This window comes from Pelodiscus sinensis, chromosome 12 (assembly GCF_052426305.1).
Source record: "Pelodiscus sinensis isolate ZL-2025 chromosome 12, ASM5242630v1, whole genome shotgun sequence".
Lineage (NCBI taxonomy): Eukaryota > Metazoa > Chordata > Testudines > Trionychidae > Pelodiscus > Pelodiscus sinensis.
Genome location: NC_143063.1, coordinates 24,170,463 through 24,188,450, shown reverse-complemented (window position 1 = coordinate 24,188,450; position 17,988 = coordinate 24,170,463). Strand labels below are relative to the sequence as shown.

Sequence of the window (17,988 nt, the reverse complement as noted above, 5' to 3'; positions counted from 1 at the left end):
CATTTAAGGCCGGCCAGAACCAGGTCTGGCAGGGCATCAGGTGAGGAGTTACTTTGTGTGGCTGCTGTCTGAGGCTATCTGAGGCCTGTGCTTAAAGGGACCCTCCCCCCCGGACAGCTGGTTCTCAGCTTTCCCTGTTTGCTTGCCTACCTCCACGAGAGACAGCAAAGCATTTTGTCTCTGTGTGCTCTGGTTGCCCTCACTCGGGACACCACAGCACTTTGCCACATGGAAACAGGGCTGCCCTTGGGCACTCTGGTGCTTCTCGTGGACATGTTGTTGCAAGACTGGCTGTACTTTCTGCAGGTTGCCATCCAGGAGGTCCATCAGGGGGCTGTCAGTATCCAGGCGGCCCTGCGGGAGAGCTTCCACCCTGAGGAGGACTAAGAGCCTCTCTGGTTTGCCCCCATTGGGGGCTTGTGCTTCATTCCTCCTTCACGTCCTTCCACTTACCCCTCCCTAGCCCCCCTTCTTGATGTCAAACAAAATACATGTATTTTCATGAACACAAACGCTCTTTATTTAACAAAACTGGGGGGAGTAGGGGGCAATGAAACTCTGGTGAGACTGGGGAAAGGAGGTGGGAGAGGGGAGGGGAGGGGGAAGCAAGGGGAAGAAGGGGGAGCAGAAGCTCAGGATCTCGCCAGACCTACTTTATTTTCATGTAAACCTGCTCCTGGGTTCGCATGTGGCCTTTGGTGGCCACGCTGGCAGCTATCCTCTGTCTAGTGTGGAGATCATGGATGTTGAGGGCACCCCCCCCCCCCAAACCTGAATAAGGCGCCCACCTTCTCTGGACCCTGGCAGGCTTCTGGGAGCTGGCAGACTGCTCCTGGGTGTGGTTTAAAGTAAAAGGTTCGGAAATGTGGCTAGTCCCAGGGAGGTGCAGAAACAGGCAAACTATTACTAAATATCTTTTAAACTTTTATGAGAATACTTCCAATTATAGTTTTTCTTTATTAGTCTCTTACATGCGTGGCCACCAAATAACTATTAGTTGGAGCAATAAGCAAAGTGCAATACAATAAATGAAAATTCCCTGAGCTTTTTCTAAGTCCCAATAGTTGTCAATAAGGGACCAGGATTATCAACAGTTATGTTTACATCAATCTTACTCATAAGTCTAATTATTTATCTAAAACTCTTAACAATACTACTTAACAAAACTCTTAACTAAGTTTAGATAGCAATACTCACACTTAAAAAAAAACACAAAGTACAACAGCAACAACAGCATAGCTGGTATACGTTACGCTCTACAGGAACTCTGGTTCGGTGAGCGGGAGGTGGCCTTCGGGTGATCAGTCCTTGGGCCTGGCTCGTATTCTGCCATCCAATGTTTATTCGGGATTCCTCAATTTGATATAGGAGGGGTAGCTGTTTTATAGAGAGCTTTTGTGCACTTTTTGTGATAGGCTAGCAGACCCGGTCTGTTAAGTGACAGGAGTAAGGGGGTGAGATGGTTTCCTGTTTTTCCTTTTCTGCCTTATCCAGGCATGGGACAGTCAGCACAACCAGCATGAACTTTACAGATCTGGTTTTGGTTCCTGTTAGTCGCTGACCTTTAAGTTACATAGTGTAAGGGTTTTCATCAGGGGGAAGTTGACCTTTTGCTTGGATGGCAATACGCGCGAGAGGCCTGGCCAGCAAAGAGCCTGCTTCCACACTGGGGAGTGGTGGAGGGCTGGCTGCCAGTGGCTTGCTGGCTCATGTTTTGGGGCCACTGGGTATGGGGCAGTGACTGTTGGCTGTGGGCTGGTGGGCTGGAGCTGGCACAGGCACTGTGGCCAGAGTCAACCCCTTTAAGGACTCTGGGGAGGGGGAGGAGTGTTCTTGGTTAAGGCTGGAGTGGCCACCAGGGCACCCTGGGAAGGCTGGAGGCCTCCTATTTCAATATAAGTGTCTACACAGCACTTATTTCGAAATAGGTATTTCAAATTTGGCGTTATTCCTCATGGAATGAGGTTTACCAAATTCAAAATAAGCACTCCGCTATTTCGAATTCATTTCAAAATAGCGGTTTGGCTGTGTAGACGCTAGTAAAGTTATTTTGAAATAATGGCTGTTATTTCTAAATAACTTTGCTGTGTAGACACACCCATACTGGGCTGGGAAGAATAGAGCTGCCCTTGCCATGCTCTTGGCTGGCCCCTTGCTCCGGTGACTGACCTACCTACACTATGCTCCATTGCTCTCATGGGGGCCCACAAAAGGTTAATCCAGATCTGTTTCTGTAGTTAATAAATGTGTTTTATTGTTCTATTTAAACCAGTGTGAGTTTGGGTTGAAACTGCACTTGATAAGATTTCTGCATATTATTTTCTATTAATAAAATGGCATTCTTTCTATAAGCTTGTATTGTCCAAAACGAACCAGCTGTGCAGAACAAGACACACATTTCTGGAAATAAGTTTGAGACTAGGAATTTGCTGATGACACTGCAATACAATTCAGAAGTGGCTGGCGCTAAGCACTCATAACCCATTTTGGAGTAATTTACACGTTAGAAGCTATATGTGAACAAGGCCAGGAGTGGTTGCTCTCACAGCACGGCCATGTAAAAGGTACTCCACATTGTAAATTGAAGGGCTCACAGCTTTTCAATAGTCCAGACTGTTCCTTAGGGAATGTGACAGGCTGCATCATCTGTGAAATCTATTTATTGATGCCTACATTTCTATATGTTCCATAGCTGTGCTTGCATAGCTTTTTCTCAACACAGGTCGAGGAAACCTATTCTTCTTGCCTGCTCCAGGCAGGAGTGCATCTTTTCATATGCATGCAGTCATAGTGAGTTGGACATGGCACAAGTGAGCTGCTTGGTTCACTTACCAAAGGCATTTTAAAAAATATGGATTTTTTAAGAAGCATAGACCAATGATCTCTGGTAAAAGTGTGATCAGAGCAATCATGTTGCAGAGATTGGGGCATTGCGGGACAATGTCTTTAGTACTGTTAGGGTCAATACAGGCCCTATAGTGTCTAGACTCACACTGTGCCAATCAAAGTAAGTCAATCATCCATTTTAGGGAGGTGGCTTTACTGTCTTGCCGTAATAGGGATGTTTATATCAGCCAGAGACAAATGTGAGCATGGACATGTGTATAAATGCATGGCATCTTATGTTGACCTAACTTTGTAGTGTAGACTAGGTCTTAGTGACAGCAACAGACCATGCACGCAGTTTTCATGAATGATGCTATGCAAAGCAATGTTGCATTATTACTGTAAAACACCATTGTTGTTAATGTTTAAACAAAATGGGAAATTATTTTGTATTCCATCTCTTCTGGGTTTAGAGTCAGTAAACAATAAGAGATGGAACTAATGAACCGCACATTTACAGCCTGATTAAAAGCCATTGAAATCAATAAGAATCTTTTCCATTGACTTTGGAGCAGCAGAACTGTAAGGCGCCTAATGTTCTGAATGGCACTCTGCTCACATTCATCATGTTCCAAGATGTCATCAATGGTGGCATCCCACAGGAGGAAGTCTTCTTTCCCATTTGTGCTGCTTGTCCAATAAAGAACCAGTATTCTCAGTAAAGACAGTTATCAAAGCATTGTGCTCTATTCGTTAAGATTTAAAAAAATAAAATAAACCTTAAAAACATTTCCAATCTGGAGAACGCTTAATGACTCAGTAATGCAAATTGAGTTTAAATACTTTATTTAAACATCTTCTTTAAATTAAATTTGTTAATTTGTAAAAGCATTAATTTAATCACTATTTTATTTAGTGCATGTATTTAAATACAGAAGAGCATGACATACCTAAATGCTAAACTATCTATATACCATTATTTTAAGCATGTGATTTGAACTATACAGCTCTTTATAGTATTTGGTAGAGGCCATCATATGACAGCATGTACTAGATGTGGCTGGCTATTCTGCACATCAAGGCTTTTTTCTAAAATTCACTGTCCAGTCTGATATAGTTATTTATGTGTTGTTGCTGTTTGATCTTTCCATCTAAGCACCAGTTTAAAATATGTTATTCTTTAGCTTCTTTTAACTTCAAGAGAAACAAATTATGTCTCTTACCAATATGAATATATGGAGGAATAAAGGAATCAATGTAGAATGACCCTTTGTTAACCACCACTTCCACTTACTCCTCTATATGCGCTACCAAGGAAACTTATGTTCATATGATTTCTACAAAGTACACAAATTGCTGGTCATGCCAGTCAGTCACATGCTGACCAATCTGCAAAAAGCAGTTACAGCTGACATACATTGAATTTGAGTGACTTGCCCAAGATCACAAATCAAGTCAGTACTGACTACCAGGGTGAATGTCTGATTCAACCTGTCACTGTAGTTTTGTCATGACTCATTAACATCAAGAGAGTCAGAATTTCAAACCAAGACCACATATTTGATAGACAACACCACCTCTCCTAAGATAAAAGGTTTATATTTAAAAATACATTAATAAGGATGTATTATAGGTAGATGAAGATATATTTATAATCTTAAATTATAATCCCAACACTTTCTCCTATAGTATAAAATTTTATAATTAAATCTAAAGGGATTTTAAGATCTTTTTACTATTCCTTTAATTTTTTGATATTTTGCTTTTCTCATCTTGGAGAATAAAATGAAGCTCTTTGTTTTCACATCATGTACATTCAAGTACAAATTATTTTCACTGTCAGGTTAACAAGCCCTATTCCAATGCTATAGTGCATGTTACAAATATAGAAGATAGTATTTATTATTTTAAAATCACCTACTGGAATTTTAAACATTTCAATTTGTTTGATGAAAGGTATTTTAAGTCACTTTTTATTTTTATGCATCAAATTTGACCTTACTGTCTTTCAATTTCAAACCTTTTATTTTATAAAGTTATATTAATTCAGGAACAAACTATTAATACTTGGATTTTTTTCATGAATAGTCAAAAGCAAGCTTCAAGAAATGTTCATTTTTGGCTATGTTAGTAAGTTACTGCTTCAAAGGAATGTTATCAAAGCCAGCTAAAGGTGAACCCTGCTCTTTCAAAAAAATAAAAATTAAAAAATTAAAAAAGCATTATCATACTTTTAAAAGTCATTCTCTGGTATGGAAGAGGCCATCAGCCTGAACAAGACAGGCAGTAATTATCTTGAAACATGAATATTTGTTTGGACAACCAAATAAAACCTACTTCCCAGGAACCTGAATTCCTAACACATGGTGCTCCTCTGGTCTCTTGTTGATTTTGGTTTTTGTGGGGGAAAGGCAAAGACTGTGCTTGTTAATCCTAACCTCATAGAGAATGCAAACAAAGATTATAAAAAGTGTACAAAAGAACACAGCTAAATAAGGATTGGAGGAGTGAGTGTATTGTAGGGATGTGATAAGGATCTCAAAGAGGAGAGTACAGATACAAAGAGAGTCTTTGCAGTGCATAAAGAATGAACCAAAAGAAAATTTAAGCTTACAAAATTACATTGCACATAAAACTAAATAGCCCTGGTGATGTGGAGAGAGTGAGAGAATGAATTAACAGATACCTCTATCCTATGGGACAGGGGCAGCAAAGGCAACTAAGGCAAAAAAAATCCCTCTTCCCCAGGAGCTTGGAAAGAAGGCTGTAATCCATACCTCTGAGCCAGGAAAAATGAGAAAAGGCCTCCTACCATAGCCTGGAGAGGGACCAAAGAGGAGACCACATGCATATACACACCTGTCCACTTCCCTCTAGAAAGCTCTTTCCTACTCTTGCTCCCCATGAAGTAAAGTGACATAACTCGAGCTAAGAAAAGAATCTTGCCCTTTCCATCAGCTAGGAAGAATAAGGAGAAAGAAATATTTTTGGTATTTTTGCTGCAGTTTCATAGCTAGGGGGTGCTAATCTCTGAGAAAATACCAGAATGGCAAAATGAGTGCAACAAATTATATGGCTAGTGTTTCCTGGAGCACCTACTGTAATTTAACGTTTGTTTAACCTATGAGCTGGCTAATCAGCAGCAGCACCAGACAGCTGTGGTGATATATAGATAAACAAGAAAAACTAGAAAGTCAAATTAAAATTGAAATTTCAAGGAGATAGGAAACAAAGGCAGGAGAGAGAGGATCTGTTTTAACCAAATGGACAGGGACAAAAATCAGCAAAACAACATAATTGAAAGAAAAGAAAGAAGTAGCATTAGGGTTTTAGGAGCCAAGACTTGTGAAGATTATTCCAGCTTCATTAGACTTGTTTTGTAATTTAAGCTCTTATTATCTCAGTTTCCATATCTGTGAACTGGGAATAATACTCTCTGCCAGCTGGAAGCTATTTAAAGGGCTGGCAGAGATCCGGGTTGCAATAGGACAGTTACCTATAAGAATTTTCAAGTTACTTTCACCCCTGCTTACCCTTAAAGTCTGTGTAGCTCAACGAACATCTGTAAGGAGCATTGAGACTTTCAGGTGACAAATGCTAAATAATGGTGTTTCTAAAATGTTCAGCTGCTGCCTTACTCGGTCCTAGGTACAGGATGATGCAGCAAAGGCTAGCAACCAGCCTTCAAACCTGGGGGCTGTACCAGCTCTCCTGGAGGATACTGGCTAGCTATGCTGTTTTTCTCTAATGAGTGATGGCAGAAAGGAAATAGCTCCATTATTTATTCAGCAGCTCCCACTTTTACTTAATACTCTACGGCATCTTTAACATGATTCGCCTCCCTCCACCCTTCGATTGCTTTGCAGCCGACAGCCGAGACAATGAAGATACATGATGTACCCGGCCGTGCTTTGACGGAACTCTGGGTATGGTAGTTTTCTGGCCCATCACCTGATGCTGCGGAGAGTTTGTAAGAACTACAAACCCCACCAGACCGCGCGACTGCGCCCTGGCTGGTGCAAGCTCTATTACTTTTGCATGCTGAGAAAGCGGGCTACTAGTAGCAGGGATCTGAGCGTGCGTTGGCTGCAGCTCTCAGCTGAATAGCTTTCCCCGGGACCCTGCCAAAGTATTAATGCAGATATCTTTTTTGTTTTTATTTTTTCCAAAGGTTGTGGCAATGGTGGGATTTATTGCTCATCTGATGGCATTGCAGCCTTGCAAGATCAGTTGTGCCTACTGCAATTAAGTTTCCAGAATCTGGATGTGGGGGAGACTGCAGAGAACTGAGCATGCACTTGTAACTGCCTGTCCACCGGAATCTCTTCTGGTCACACCTTGTGTGTGTGAAATTGTTACCACTTCCAATTTGTAAAAATAATTTATTATTCTTTGGAAGCGGCTACGCGCCAGGAGCATGCATCGGTTCGCAGTGCTTGCCAAGCAGACTGCGGCAAGCTCGGGCTGTAAAGGGCCAGGGTCCTGCAGGAATGGAAGGAGAGACGTGGCTTTGCGGTGCATTGCCTCGCTGGCGGCGGAGAAACAACACCGGCAGCGCTTTACCCAGCTTACTCGCTCGGGGAGAGAAGGACTCGTGCGTTGGAACAGCGCTGCCAAGGCCTCTGCGGTGAAAATCAGCGAGAAGACGAGCAGGGAGAAAATCCTGACGCTGGAGTCCATGAACCCGCAGGTCAAAGCGGTGGAATACGCCGTGCGGGGCCCCATTGTGCTGAAAGCGGGTGAGATCGAGAAGGAGCTGCGGAAGGTGAGGCGCGTGGCGCGAGGGGGTGGAGCGCTCGGGCTGGCTCCCGACAACTTCCCTGCAGGGCTGGGCGCCCAGCAGCGGGGCAGATGGGCGCGCCCCTGCCCTGTTCGTCTGGCCAATCTGCCGGGCGTTGCGCGCTGCGCGCCGGGGCCAAGCCCCGAACACTCCCCCGCTGCAGCGGCTCCTCCTTGGGGCTGGGGAACCCAGCGCGGAGAGCACGTTCCTGCCCGGCCCCTCCTGCACCGCTCGGGAAGCGGCGGCAGAACTAGCAAAATAGAACGTGGCAAATGTCGGACCCTCCCGGTGCTGTCCCTAGCGCCCCGCGTCCCCTAAAGTTTTAGGAAATGGTTTTGTAGCCACGTCTAGAGAAAGTGCAAGTGGGAGTCGGTGAAGTTGTGTCTAAGCGGGCAGTCTGGGTAAAAGTGATACTGAAAACAGGTGTTGTTTTACCTTTGTTAGACTCCGACTTTTAAATTTAACTAATTTTCGCCATTTACCACTTTGTGTCAGCAGCTGAGTTCGGGTCCTGAATGAATCCAAGTTTTTGTCATCACCCATTTTGGTTTTTCTGTAACTTCAAAATATCTAGCTTAATGTAGCTCTCAGACAATACAAATCAATATTCAATTAACTGTCATTGTCCTTTTAAATCTTAATTGTGGTAGTGTGGCATTTATATGCACAAGTGTTCGTAATCGTTAAAAAACTAGTCAGGCCTCTTTGGGGGGTGGGGGGGGGGAGACGGCAAATTCTCTCTCCGGGAACATTTGTTACCATTTATTGTGTGCACATGTCAACTGATGTATACACTGCAACAATAATCTTTACTTTTCTGCCTCTATCACTCCTTGGTTTAATCCAGTGCTCCTTTGTGTTTACACAAAAAAGTAGTTGTTATACAGTGGGTGCGCTTGAAATATTTACTCTGATTTTAGAGCTACTATATCTTTAAGTTGTGTTTCCTGTTTTAAATATAGGGAATATTTCTGCCAAATATGTTCTTTCTAGAACTGAAAAGGTGTTAACTGGGTCTGCTGTACTTCTCATAGTTTTGAATAAAGTCCCTGCTACTTCCCCTTTTTTTGCCCAAACTGCGGTTGTTAAGGCACTGTCTCCACTGTACCTTATGTCAGCACAATTTGTCAGAGGTGTGAGTAAACCAACTCCCTGGGCAACACAAGTTACAGGTCATGAATTACAGACTAACTTGGCTACCCCTCTGAAGCATAAGTTACACTGACATAGAGCTGTCCAAACCAGTACTTATGTGGCAAGGGGAGCCTCAGCTAACTGCTCATGGGAGTTGAAGTAGTTAAAGCCATCTGAAGTGCTCTCTCCCATTAGCTTAGAGAGACTACATTACAGAGCATACAACACCACAGCTGGACCAAAGTAAGCTCTCTAGTGTAGCAACTAGCCATAGCTTTAGACTCAAATCTTCTAAAGTGATCACGGAGGTTGTGTGGCTTCACATTTATGTATTTTATTTATTCATTCATTCATTCAGATATGCCCAATGTGAGACTTTGGGTCTGAATATTTGGGAGTTGTGAATCATTCGTGCATCTGAAGACCAGCCCAGAGGGTTCCAAATTAGATACCAATATCAGTCTTTGCTTTTGAAAACTTTGACGGTGACACTTTGGCCTCAGATTCCTCATTTATAGACTCTCTACTGAGGTTAAAAACATTTTAGTGATTTAGGCATGGTTTATTACTAGCAGTGTGTACAATGCAGTTTTCATGATCAGTGTGAAGACTTTTATAATGTATGACATATAATTCCAACTTGAGGAAAAGTTCTGAATAGCTTCCTTGAACAGAACCTGGGCTAATAAAATATATTACCTCTGGTTTTGGTTTGTGGAGGATCTCAGTGAGGAGCCTTGCGAAGACTGACTGGTAAATATGTGTAGAAGAATATTGTAGAAGGACTAAATGCAACATATAATTGCATACTTTGCCTCTCCACATTATTTGGTTTGTTGCTGTTGTGGAGATGATCAATTCAGAGAAGTTGAGCTTTGCACAAATCATTTTTCTGTGTGTAATTCGGTAAAGCTAAAGAGAAACTTTTCAAAAGCCCCTTAAATGTAAACTGTCACTTAGTGATGGAGGGAGCTATAAGAGAGTTTTTAAGACTGTGGTATTGTTTAGGGATGTCAGTGTATAGACGTTTACATGATTAACTGACAAGTCTGTGCTCATTGGTTATTCAAAACTAGTACACGTAACCCCTCCCTCCCTTGCTGCCTGTATTAGAGGCAGCAAGTGGGGAAGGCATGAGCTAGTGCCTGGGGGGGGCTGGCTGGCTGGCTGGCTGCATGCCAGTTCCTGCCTGTCCCCTCCCTGTGCTGTTGCCTTTGTATCCGAGGCACCAGTGCAGGGAGGGTGGGGCAGCGGAGGCTGTCAAAGAACAGTCTCTGTCTGCGGCAGGTCTGGGCTCTCTATGGACAGAAGCTGCTCCGTGACGTGGTGAAGCAGCCTATATCCACCCGGAGCTTGGGCCCCCTGCAGACAGGGGCTGCTGCTGCCCTGTGCTGCTGCCTCTGTAATAGAGGCAGCAGGGTGGAGTAGAAGGGGGCTTCCCGGGAGTGGGGCATGTAGCACTCTGGCTGCCGGCCCTGCCCCTGGGACCATTTTAGTAACCATGTAACCGATAACATTTGTTGTGGCTACACGATTACTAAAAAAACCCACGTTATCTAACATCCCTTGTATTGTTTGCTTGTTTTTAATTTCACATCTAAATTGAAATGAGTCCCATATGAAGAGAGACTAAAGAGACTAGGACTTTTGAGCTTAGAAAAGAGGAGACTAAAGAGGTATATGACTAAAGGGGTATGATAGAGGTATATAAAATCATGAGTGGTGTGGAAAAAGTGAATAAAGAAAAGTTATTTACTTGTTTCCATAATATAAGAACTAAGGGCCACCAAATGAAACCAATGGGCAGCAGGTTTAAAACAAATAAAAGGAAGTTCTTTTGCACACAGCACACAGTCAACCTGTGGAACTCCTTGCCTGAGGAGGTTGTGAAGGCTAGAACTATAACAGGATTTAAAAAAGAGATAGATAAATTCATGGAGGTTAAATCCAGTAATGACAATTAGCCAGGATGGGTAAGGAATGGTGTCCCTAACCTCTGTTTGTCAGAGGTTGGAGATGGATGTCAGGAGAGAGATCGCTTGATCATTACCTGTTTGGTTCAGTCCCTCTGGGGCACCTGGCATTGGCCACTGTCGGCAGAAAGGATACTGGGCTGGATGGACCTTTGGTTTGACCCAGTATGGCCATTCTTATGTTCTTATGTGATGATTTCTCCACCTCTTATGGATTTTGCTTCCTCTGTGGATGTCATTTCTCCCATGCATTACATTTAAAAACTTTTCTTGAGGATTGCTCTCCAAGGGTACGTCTAGACTACAGGGTTTTGTTGACGGAAGTTTTGTCGACAGATACTGTCGACAAAACTTCTGTCGACATAGAGCGTATAGACACATTCAGTTCTGTCGACAAAGCAAGCTGCTTTGTCGACAAAACCCTGTAGTCTAGACGCAACCCTACAGGCAATAACATCTTCTGTCGACAGAACTCTGTCAACAGAAGGTGTTATGCCTCGTAAAATGAGGTTTACCAGCGTCGACAAAACAGCTGAGTTCTGTCGACATTATGTCGACAGAACTCAGCGGTAGTGTAGACGCAGGTATAGTTTTGTGGACAAAAGTCCACTTTTGTCGACAAAACTCGGTAGTCTAGACACACCCCTATACTCACTTGTGGTGTTGTCACTGTCACTTTGTCATGCAATGAAACTCCATGCTAGCTATGATTTTAGGAACAAAATATAAACACTTTTCCAGCATAGTCTTTGACTGTTTATTTTGTTGTCCTTTGCCTTGATTATGGTTGGAAAAAGCCTTTTTGTGTAACCTGGAAAACAGATTGCATCCACAATACACAAGCAACCTAACTGGCCTTAGGGGGTAATCTTTTGAGAGTCCTTTGATAACATAAGAAAACATCACTGCTAATGGTTTTTATAAAATGGTATTTTTAGCTGTTTGGTTTCTGCTTATGTGTCAGTTTTTTCCGTGTAAAAAAACTAGGTTTTTCTTTCCCAAAACAGCAGAAGGGACTATTATCAATGGCCATTTGTATTTAGGTCCACATGACTATGCACTGTCTGAAGACAAACAAAGCAAACATAGTTTACTGAGCCAACTAATGGCCAGTGGGAAGAGATAGGAGGAGGAGATGTGAGAAAGCTGAGTGAATGTATCTGCAAAGAATGTTCTGAACCACCTAAATATGAAAAAGCAGCTGCACTCAACGTTTTCCCCTCTCGCTGCACTCCTTCTTGCCTTGAATCCTTAATAGCTTTCTGGGAAGCACAATTATACTTTGAACATCTGTTCTTTAAACAAAATCCCAGCTAGTAGAATGCTATTCTATATAAGCAGTGGGTTGCTTTTCATGAAAAGAATGATAAAATCCAAGTATTATAATTTATAGCCGAAATATCTTGTGTCAGGTGTCTATTCTAAGTCTATATTGGACTGCAGTTTTGTCTATATGTGGTTGGATAACTCTCAGTTCTGTTTCCTTTTCACAAAAAACAGACAGTATGTGTTCTGGCCAATTTTAGTGGCATGGCTGAGGAAAATTGGCTAATCCATATTGCGGACAGAAGTGATGGTGGAGATTAAAAAGCTCAGAGGATGTGGCATATGGAGTGTCTACGCTCTTTGTTAAAAGGGTTCCCAACCCCTTGTCAGTGAGGTGCATACCCCCAGAAGTTGGGAGAAGTAAGTTGTAGATGTTGAAGGCCTTCCTCTGAAAGTACACTGTTTCCTGCCCTGAAATTCCAACCTACCAGAGGGACTAGTAAAAGAAGGATCTCCGTTAATCTCAGTTGTCACAATGGCACTAAAATAGAGAAGGGATTTACAGTGTAGCCAGGACCCAAATCATGGAAATTTTATCTTGTAGCTGGTCAGAAAATGAGGTATTTCCTGTGGATAATGTTGGTCAATTGGAAAATCTTCTATTTGAAGATACTATTGCAGTGTCTCATGAGAGCTGTATTTCACGTGCCTCATGGCCCATTTCTCTCTATGGCTTTGTCCTCCTGGCTGACATTTCTTATGATGCAACACCTTCTTCTCCTTTTGCTAAGTCACCATGGTGTATCATGGGAGACAGCCCACATGGGGAACTCAGACCATAAAGAACTGGGAAATAAAGCACCCAGATTACAAAACCCCTGAGAGATCATGGTGGCATCTCTGAACAAAAATTCAGTTTTCAGTAAAAGTTTTCTGAGGCATAGGCACTGACTTCCCCTCTAATTGGGGAGGGGAGATGCTTGACTCACCCTCTGCCCCCATTCCACTCCTTCCCTCAAGCCCTCCCTCTCTTTCCCTGGGCTTCCTGACTGCTGCAACGCAGCTGTATGTGGTGCTCTGGAAGTGGTAGGAGGGTCAGTGGATTGAAGGAAACTGTGAGGAGAGGAACAGAGTGGGGGCTTGGCTGCTGGTGCGTAGTCGGCACCCACTTATTTTTCCCCATAGGTGCACCAGTCCCAGAGCACCCACAAAGTGGGTGCTTAAGTTCTGGGGTGTACAGTTTTTCAACAAAAGTAAAAATATTTTGCAAAACCCACAATTTTTGCACCAAAACAAAGTCTTTTAGTCAAAAAACAAATTAACATTTCAGCAAAGTCATTTTCTAGAGATTAAAAATATGATTTTTTTCCCACTGGATTCCAGTATAAACCTTACAGTTCACGTATAGTATGCTCCACCTGCACAACTAAGCAAGCAATCTTATTCTATTCTAGCTGGTGTTGTAAAGTGACCTTCAGAACAAGACTTACCTATATTACAGCGGTTCTCAAGCTTTTTGGGCTCCGGAGCCCTTTACATGCATAAAAATTTCTGTGGAGCCCCAGTGGTCCACTGATTGTGTGTATTGTACCTATCGATGTTGGCCGCATTAGATTTTCACATTTTGTGAAATGTTGAACATATATTTATCAACTCGTGTGTTTTATTCATAAATAATAACAATCACATCATTTACTTATACAATACTTTTTTATTCAGATTTTAAAACACAACATTTTTTATAAGAAAAATTACTGCATTTTGCCCAAAATGTTGCTATATTTAGTTTTGGTTGAAGCATATGAAGAAAATCCAGCCTCGCACAGATAAGTAGTGGCAAATGGAAGGAGTATTTTAACAGCTTTCTTCGATAACTGTGGATATTCTCCTCTGATACGGCACCAAAATTCCAGACGTGGTAGTTCTCAAAGGTTGCTTGTATTGAGGAATCCAAAATTGTGTAAATGAAAATTTTGTACTCTGTTATAGTGAATTCTCCTGGCCTTTCCCTAACTATGAACGGATTTTTAACCGATGAATCATTTTTCAATTTCTCGTCTTGGTCATCTGGGAAATAAGGCTTGACCGAGTTATATATATCTTCCAAATGTTGATGAATTTCGTCACACAACATCAACATATCACATTCTTCAATGTCGCCATCAATCTTGTGAAAGAAGTCCTTAAGTTTTGGGAAGCTGTCAAGTTCATGGTGGCGGATGCAAGTGGTCCAAAATTCCAATTTCCTCTTAAAAGCTCGAATTTTGCCATTGGCTGTGAACACTGTTACCTGTATTCCTTGAAGTGACAGATTCACTTTGTTTATTTTTGTGAAAATGTCTGTCTGCTAAGTATCCAAGCCAGAACAACCATAGCTTGTCTGTCAGTCGTTCTTCCAGGTCAAACCGGTATTCCATGAAGAGAGCAGCCAGTTCAGCCCGCAGCTCAAACAGTTGCACAAGGGTTTTCCCTTGAGACAGCCATCACACTTTGGCATGAAGTTGTAAGGCTTTATGAATGTTTCCCATGTCGTTGCACAAAACATTGAAAAGCTGTGTTTTCAGGGGTCTAGATTTAACAAAATGTATTATTTTTACAGCCTCGTCAAGGACATTTCTGAGCGAGACTGGCATTTTTTTTACTGCGAGTGCTTGGCAGTGAAGAATGCAATGGTGTTAATTGAATCCGTTTGAGGTGATTCTCTATTATGCTTTGAAGGTTTTCCAGTTTGTCAACCTCACAGAGCCCCTGGAGATGTCTCGCGGAGCCCTGGGGCTCCGTGGAACAGTTTGAGAAACACTGCAATATTACGTTGCAGGAGAAACTTAAAAATATAAACCCACTCCAGTGTTCATATAGGAGGGAGTTCAAGAAAAAATCATGTATTTAAATTATCAAAAATAAATCAAAACCTCTTCAATCAAGAATTGAGGGAAAATGGTGTAGCTCTGAAATGAAGTAATGATACTACAAAGCACTGAGGATACCACTAGCTGTTGTGTCAGAAAAGTACAATAAAATAAAATGTCAAAAAAGTACAATAAAATGAAGACACAGTGGATTCCTGTCCCGGTCAGATTGCCAAAGTATAAAATAAAAAGCCTCTCCTACAGGCAATGTGTGCTGCTTCATGTGCCAATATGAAATGTAATTGGACTGAAAAAATTGAGATTGTTGGTCATCTTTTAATAACTATGGCATAGTTTATATTAGAGAGATGTTGGAACCTCTTATGGAAAAGAAGATGGTTAGAGAGGAGGGAGACTACTTTGAACACATCCACGTCTGAAGAATGAGGAGTAGTCATGAATATGGATGTGCCAATTTTTGAGGCTTGGTGCAAAGTTCATAGCTGCACTTTGGCTTTTTGACAAGGGGAAGATTAAGCAGTACATGGTGATGGTATAGTGATTGGAGGAGGCAGAATAGGAGGATTCTTTTTTATTGCCCCTTTTTAGTGCTGATTTGAAAATGGATTTTAATAAGATATTATGGTAATATTTTAAAATAAAAAATTAAACAATATATTGAAGAGCAAAATATTTGTTGTAGAAATACATACATATTGTTGACCACTCCTACATTTCAAATCAACACATTATTGGGATAGAATTTTCCTGGATCAGTTACAAAAATTGATTTAATATAAATGCCATTGTATTCTGAGGGATTGAGCTCAAAATACTTCAGCTGCTGAGAGAGTTTCATCATTGCCACTACCCAAGAACTCTTATTTGCAATATTTGTAGGAAGCAGGTTCAGATGAGGATGACTAAAGTTCATCCCATTGAACGGCACAATAGGATCTGCAATCACTCATCTCTGAATAGTGTTCCATCTTCTGAGCACTCAGTACAATGTGCTCCATTTTAATGCTATTTTATTGCCACTATCAAGCAATTGCCAATGTACTTCTCCCAGCCTCAAATACACCTCCCTAGTAAGTTTCAGTGCTCCTTTGTAAATCTTTAATGTTCATTAAAAATGTTATTTCAGTTCAGGAATTAAGTACCAACTCCCCTCCATGTCTCGTGTCATCCATTGTTTTTTTTCTTGTGAATTCACCATCTTGCTATTTGTTTAAACCCCAACTTTTCCTTTTTTTAGTTGCTAAATGTGAGTTACTGTACTTAAAACCTACATACATTCTTTTTTAGAGTGAAGGAATGGGCTTTCTACTACTAACTCAACATCTCTAATATTCTGTTAATTGTGTGAAAGCGGTCACCTTCCAGTGCCAAACCAATTAAAAACCTTTCAGTAATCTCTTAAAAGCCCACACATTACGTTCCTTTTGATTTGTAATTTTAAAGCCTCCAGGTTTCATCTATATTGTGCCTTAATAGTAGCAAATGGGATAAAGAAATAATATTCTTTCTGTTTTTAATTGTTGAACAGACATCACTGGCTTCCTTTTTTCTTCTCCTCTCTTATTCCGAGATCACTTTTGATCAACGACAAAGCTTTGGGATGGGGACCACATAGCTCAAGAGACTGTTAAATCTTAAATCTTTTCATTTGTGAGATGTTGGTTTGGGTTAGTAGCATTGGTGTGCACACAGGGTGTGCCGGGTGTGCCTAGGCACACCCTAATGCAGGGACGGACTGGCCCGGTGGGACGGAGCCACTGGGCTCCGCACCCCTGCACGGGAGCCAGTAGGGGAGCCGGCAAGGTGGCCAGCAAGCTGACCCTGGCTGGGGAAGGTACCGGGCAGGGGAAGGGAAGCCGTCAAACCAAGTTGTAGCGTCGGGAGGAGCTGGGGCTGCGCCAGGGGTGGGGTCACACGCAGTGCACTGGAGGGGGTGGTGCCATATCGGCGTGGTGTTGCAGCGCCGTTTTTAAAAACAGCCAAGCCGCGGATTGTGGAAGGAGACACGCTGAGTAGGGTGTGGGGAGCACAGCCTGGCTAGAGGCGGGGCGGCAGCTGGGCCAGGGCTGTGAACGCCGAGCAGCCCAGCTCCAGGTCCGATATGTGGTCTGGCGCCTGGGCTGTGGTGACTTCTGGGGTCCAATCGCAGCAGACTTCAGCCCTGCAAACTGTAAGGCAGAAGGTAGGCGAGGGGAGGGGAGGGTAAGGGGGAAAAATAGGAAAAAGGGGTGGGAGAGGAAGGGGCTTGTGCTGATGGAAGGGGGGCAGGTCAGGAAAAGAAAGGGGAAGGCACCAAGGGACAGGGTGGAGGAGAGACAAATGCGGGGGTGGTGGTGGTAAGTGGAGACGACTGAGGAAAAGGGCAGGAGCCAGGAGGGGAGGTGTCAGTGGGAGGGGGACAGGGTGATGCTGGGAGAGGAGAGAGTAAGGGCATTGGAGGCTAGAGGGGGGAGGTGCTGGGAGAAGGCTTGAAAGAAGGGGTGGGCATGAGGAAGGTGGGGATGGAGAAAGGCATGTGTGAGGGCACAGGGGCATGATGGGAACGGGGGAGGAGGTTGGTGAGGGGGTGAGTATCAGGGGAAAAGAGGGCAAAGGGGGCAGGGGCAGTGAGGGAAGGGGGAGGCACTGGAAAGGTGCAGGTGCTAGGGGATTCTGGGGGTGAAGCAGAAGGGCAGACACCTGCAGGGGAGGGACCAGCACCAGAGAGAGGCAGGGCGGGTGTGTAGAGGGAGGTGTTAGGAGAGGGGATGAGGAGAGGTAGCTCCCATGATCAGAGTGGGGCTACTGGAGGAGTGGGTGCAGAAGGGAGAGAAGGGCTGGTGGAGGGGGGCAGTTCTCAGGAAGGCTGAGGGCAGTGAGAAGGCGGAGGGGGGAAGGCATCAGGACAGCAGAGGAGGGTGAGGTGTTGGGGGCAGCAGGCACCGGGGTAGCTGATGGAGCAAGCGGAGGAGACCTGGCAGCAGAGGGAAAAGGTAGACATTTATAAGATATTCATTAATAACTTGGGTGCCACAGTGGCACATCCAAACAAGCCACATGAACTCAGTACTGGTGCACAACACAAAATTCATTCTGCTCATGGGAGCAGACTCTTAGAGGGAACACTTCCCCCAGCCTCTCCGCCCCCGAGTTAATGTCA

The 17,988-nt window shown here is 43.2% G+C and overlaps 1 protein-coding gene across 3 annotated transcripts in view; it reads left to right on the top strand.

Moving 5' to 3' along the window:
• GPT2 (glutamic--pyruvic transaminase 2) overlaps positions 1-17,988 on the top strand; it is a 68,282-nt gene that overhangs the window by 11,821 nt on the left and 38,473 nt on the right. For 2 of the 3 annotated variants that reach the window (XM_075940194.2, XM_075940192.2), the window contains exon 2: positions 6,998-7,591. In XM_075940194.2, coding sequence (XP_075796309.1) covers positions 7,244-7,591 — 348 coding nt within the window. In that variant the 5' untranslated portion in view covers positions 6,998-7,243. Of the gene's footprint in view, positions 1-6,793; positions 7,592-17,988 lie in introns of those variants that run through there. The other variant, XM_075940196.2, reaches the window with a different exon arrangement.